The following is a 5,313-nucleotide window of genomic DNA, read 5'->3' as shown; positions in this document are numbered from 1 at the left end:
AAGCTTGGAGTAAATGTAGATGTATTGTGTGTAGACATGCTGGCCCCACTCACCCCTTTACACTATAGGTTAAATCTGATACTTTTATTTTATTTATTTATTTTTGGTATTCTCTCTCTGTGTGTGTGTATGTGGATCTGCACCTGGAAGTCACATTGACCTCTGGTGACTGACCCCTGCTGGGGGCCTGGAGGATATTCAGAGAGGTGGCTGAAAGCCTGCCTCTGTCCTCCTGACTTTGTATTCCAAGGAAGTCTCCCATCCAAGTACTAACCACAGCTGACCCAGCAGAGCTGGTACCAAACTCACTAATGGAGAACTTACCCTTTTCAAATGAAGCTCTCTGAACTTCCTAAGATGCTCCTCTCTCTTCTGTGCAGCTGTATCTTCTGCTGCAATGGAAGCAGGATCCTCTGAGATACCAGTGATGGCCTGGAATTCAACCACAGATGCTATGTGAGGAGACATCTACTCTGAAGTTCTGTTTTATAAAGTACTAGGAAGAAGGCCCGTTGTAGAGGGAAGACAACAAGCTCTAGAAGGAAGGAAGGAAGTTGAGAGAGAGAGAGAAAGAGAGAAAGGAAGAAAGAAAGGAGGAGGGAGGGGAAAATGAGGAAAGAGGGAGGGAAAGAATCGAAAGGGATGGGGTGGAAGGGAGAAGGAGGTAGGTAGGTAAGGAATGGAAAGAGATAGGGAGGGAGGAAGAATGCATAGAGATGGGGAGGAAGGAAGTAGGGAGGGGAAGGAATGCAAAGAGATAGGGATGAAGGAAGGGTAGAAGAAGAAGGGGGAGGGAGGGTCAGACGGCAAAGGAAGGAAGTGAAACAGGGAGAGAGAGAAGAGGAGGAGGTGCATGGAAGAGAGGGAGGGAGGGGCCCCCCCCCCCCCACTCCCTGGGGCGGTCGAGGGGGAAAGGTGGGTCAGGGGTGGCTGGAGGCCCCCATGCAGCTGGGTGCGGCAGCGGGCAAACGGGGGCCTAAGTAGGTGCGCCCCCACCGCAGCAGTAGAGGGGGGAAAGGTGGGTCGGGGTGGCTGGAGGGCCCTGTGTGGTCAGGCGCTGCAGTGGTGGGTGAGCAGGGGCCTGAGTAGGCCTCCCAGCCGGCGTTCACCACAGCGCTTGACGGGGGAAGGTGGGGTGGGGGTGGCTGAAGGCCCGTGTGCGGCTGGGTCTGGCGGCGGGCGAGGAGGGGGCTGAACAGGCTTCCCCCCCTGCCAGCCATAATGGTTGAGGGGGGGAAAGTGGGCCGGGGGCAGCTGGAGGCCAAGCCGGGGCCTGAGTAGGCTCCCCCCCCCGACCACCACGGCAGTTGAGGGGGGAAAGGTAGGTAGGTGGCGGCTTTAGGCCTCTGCGTGGCCAGGCACAGCGTTGGGTGAGTGGGGGCTAAGTAGGCCTCCCTCCCCGCCCGCCCGCTGCAGTGGCGGCGGTTGAGGAGGAAAAGGTGACCGAGCAAAGGCTCGGCTGTCCAATGCGCCAGCCTCGTCCGTCTCCCCATCACCCGCTCACCACCTGTTCAAGCGGCGCGCGGGCCAAGGCAGCTAGCCTTGTTCCCCCCCCCAGCCAATGGAACGCCAGTAGTTTTGACTGGCAGCCGACAGGCCAATGGCTCAGGGAGTGCATGCAATCTCGCCACCCCATAGGACAAAAGCCACTCCAAATCCCTTTTATATATAAGGAGAGAGGAGAGATAGCTATGGATGCACCAGGCTCCTTCAGCAAGCTAGTTTCGCACTACTAAGCACTCTATTAAGCCAATGATTTAGGGCAGAAGCACTTTAACTTTAGGAAACCTCCTTATGCAAGAAAAGTCATTTTCCAGGCATTTTTCAATTGTAGAAACAGAGATATAGTTCAGTTAGTGGAAGTTACTTGCTATTCATTGGCTCCAGTGTTAGGTAGATCAAAGGGCCACATACAGTTAGAGTACTCCGGAACGATTTATAGCCTCATAGGTGGGGGAAGTCAGAGATTGACCATTGCTTATCATTGCTAAGGCAAACCAACTGGTGGATCACTTGGGAGGGAATTTTCAGCAGTCATCCCCCCCCCCTCCCGGGGGGGGGGCTCCATAATGATGGCTTCCGCATGTTTTATCTTCCCAGTGCTTTGGGATTTTTCCTGCTTCCTAGCATTAGAAAGTATTCATGCACCTTCAGGAGTTTCCCCATCTTTTTCTCCATCTTTCTTGAACCTGCTTTCCTCCAAAGTTTTGGGAAAGATCGCAGTAAAGCCTGGATGGTTGCGGTGTGTGTGGGTGGGGAGGCAATGTTTTCTACAACCCAGGCTACTACACTATCTCCTACAACTCCTGAGCTATTTCCCACCTCAGTCTTTCATGCCATACCAATTACTCTGACAGCTTGTTCCTCTGTTTTTTCCCCCCTAATACAGTCGCATTCTCTGCTTCTGTGAATAGCTGTGCACCATCAACTCCATCCTACAGGTACACCACCCCACTTCACAGCCCATTGTAACTATTCCTACATCCCTCCTTTTCAACTTCTCACCCTCCAGTATTAATCTAGTCTTTAATTACTTTATGATCTCTGGCCACTCCCCCCCATTAACAGTTCTGTAGAATACAAAAAGCAATCCAGTAAGGGGTGGAAGAGGCAGGAGGATATGTGTTACAACAACCAGAGAAGCATTCTCGGACAAACAACAATCAGAAACCTCACAGAAGAGAAGAGGCTTACACAGGACTTCTCTGGGGGTATGCAGACATTAGACAACTGAACTAGTCTGAGCGACACAGCTTCCGCGCCACTAATCCCAGGAATTGTAGCACTGAGACAGTCCTTTGTTGGACAATTCCACCCCCTCCCATAATGTGGTACGGTGGCCAGAGCCCTGGACTACTACCGGGGAGACAGATGTAGCCCCCCCCCCCGCAGGAACCCAGGAGCACATAATCCGTCGGATTATGTGGCTTAAACCACAAGGTTACTGTGAGAATCAAGTGGAAGAAGACAGATCCATTCAGGCCACCCTGAACTCCCTGGTTGGATAGGGAAGAGATAAAAATGCGACAGGGACACATAAATGTAACCAATTCATTGGGCAGGGGAGCAGAAAGAAACATCTAGATCGCCATCGAACGCTTTGCTTGTGGCGTATTTTAAACAATCCAACCCGAGCAATTTTGGAGACTTAAGCAAATAGTGCAATAGAGTAACAGACTAGGATCTGGGAGAACCAGGTTCAGCTATACAGGAATTAAAAGGCAAACGATGGAAATTAATAACAAGCGTCCTTCGTCCCCCCCTCTTACCATTACAGGCGAAGGGGCCTCGTTCTCCTCAACCGCCGCCATCCTCGTTATTGTTTTCGCGAGCGCTACTTCCGCCCTCTGTGTGGCGTCAGGGAAAGTGAATCCGTGATTGAAGGCGCGCGGGAGAAAGGTCTGCGTCTGTCGTCACAGTCGCGCTGCAGTGAAGTATTAAAAGTGGGTGGGGAGAAGGAGAAAGGAAACCGGAGAAAGGCAAACCAGGTAGCGTAGCGGAAAGGATGTCATGCTAGGATCTCCGAAGTGGACGTTCGAATCTCTTCTCCGCCTTGGAAGTGTTGTCGGTGATCTTAGGCCATTCATACATACGCACTCTAACCTACCTCACAGAGTTTATTATTTATTTATTTTATTAGATTTATATACCGCCCTCCCCAGATGGGCTCAGGACGGTGTACAGCAGTTAAATAATACACTTAAAATATTTTTTAAAAGTAATATTAAAAATATTAAATACTATATTGCTGGTACTCTAGGAGTAGGTCGTTGTGCAACTAAAATAAATAAGTGTACAACTATACACACTCCTCTTAACCAGTGCTCCCTCTAATTTGTGGCGTCTTGTGAGCAAAAAATCTACTTTGTGAGCTACTGGCATTAAATTTGTCAGTTTAGAGGGAACACTGCTCTTAACTCTTTGCAGGAAAAGTGTGGTTACAAATAAATGGGGGGCAGAGCGGCTGTAATCTTTGGCCCATGAGCTCCCACATTGTGGGCTTGCAGCAGAGGTTAGAGGATAGATTTGTATATAGTACAGGTAAGTGGGGTGGGGACAGAGCTGCTGTAATCTTTGGCCCATGAGCTCCCACATTGTGGGCTTGCAGTAGAGGCTAGACTGCTAGATGAGGAACCTGACCAGCGTTTAAATTCCCAGGAATCCCAGCTTGACATGAAGTTAATCAACTTGTTCATACTACAGAGGGGGGGGGGAGAGTAGGGAAAAGTAGCAATCAGAGAAGTCAAATCACCAAATTGCAATCCCACTGTTTCTGGTTTCTCCTGGATTCCAAAAACCCACTTTGGAAACTAGGCACTGCCCCTTAAGGTCACAGAGATGGGGGGGGGGAGTCTTGCCCTTTTAAAAGAGGCTTAGAGTTTGGAAAGGGGCAGGCTCAGATCCTCTGTTAAAGGGACAGGACATTTTTTCCCCTCTAGGTAGTTGGCACGAGGATGCCGAAGTTGGTTCCTTATTCCCAGATCCTTATTCATTCCTTATTTGTGACTTATTCATGAATTCATCCAAAAACACTGAGGAGAGTATGAAGGCTCTGAACCCCAAAATAAGGTCTGGTCCACCACACAGCGTACACCCCCGATTCACAGGACTCTCCCCTTCAAGATGATATATCCTGTTTCCTGGTCCAAAGCAGGGTTTGTTGCAAGCTCTGGTACCAGCGTCCATGTTCAAATTAGATGCTGTATTACTGTAGGTCAGGAGTTGTAGGAGGATTACAAAAAAATTCTGCTCAAAAATTGTCACCCTTTTAACATTCTGGGCAATTCCACACTACCGTTTGGCCCGGCGTCAGCCTCCACACTCAATCGGACTTGCTGCTTGATTCCACACATGGAAATCCAGAGTGGACATTTGACCCACATCTTACCTGTTTTCCCTTGAATTTTCCGGCAGCTGGATTTCCACAGAACTTTTTTCACCCCTTTGGCGCTGAGGTTGAGGTTTCAGGGTGTGGAATCCATGGATTCGCTGCAAACCTTCCCTCACAATTCTCGCCTTTTTGTGCCTCCCTCTCATGGTTTGCATCCAATATGCATGCCCATAACCCCTCTCCTCCCTGAGACCACCACCCACCACATTCCCCTTGTGGTGTCCATTTTCTTTAAGTTTTCGGTTATTGTGTTACAGCACAATGATGACTATGGCTATTGAATTTTCATAAACCACAATGCCTGCGTGTGTCGTGGTAGCAGACATTGCTGTTAAGATTTTACTAGTGTTACAAAATCACAATTTTTAAAGTTAAAAATAAACTCATTGCATTGCAGCATTCTGAGAATGATTTGGTGTCGT

General features: G+C 49.4%; 1 protein-coding gene across 1 annotated transcript in view; it reads right to left on the bottom strand.

Moving 5' to 3' along the window:
• The window catches only part of SYF2 (SYF2 pre-mRNA-splicing factor), a 9,956-nt gene extending 6,605 nt beyond the window's left edge, over positions 1 to 3,351 (bottom strand). The window contains exons 1-2 of the mRNA XM_015411643.1: positions 3,270 to 3,351; positions 325 to 432 (exon numbers count right to left, since the gene is read on the bottom strand). Of these exons, the coding sequence (XP_015267129.1) occupies positions 325 to 432; positions 3,270 to 3,311 (150 nt within the window). The 5' untranslated portion in view covers positions 3,312 to 3,351. The remainder of the gene's footprint in view (positions 1 to 324; positions 433 to 3,269) is intronic.
• Positions 3,352 to 5,313: the final 1,962 nt, after the last annotated feature.

Source organism: Gekko japonicus, unplaced genomic scaffold, assembly GCF_001447785.1.
Source record: "Gekko japonicus isolate JY-2015 unplaced genomic scaffold, Gekko_japonicus_V1.1 scaffold62, whole genome shotgun sequence".
NCBI lineage: Eukaryota > Metazoa > Chordata > Lepidosauria > Squamata > Gekkonidae > Gekko > Gekko japonicus.
This window is presented reverse-complemented; position numbering and strand designations above follow the sequence as displayed.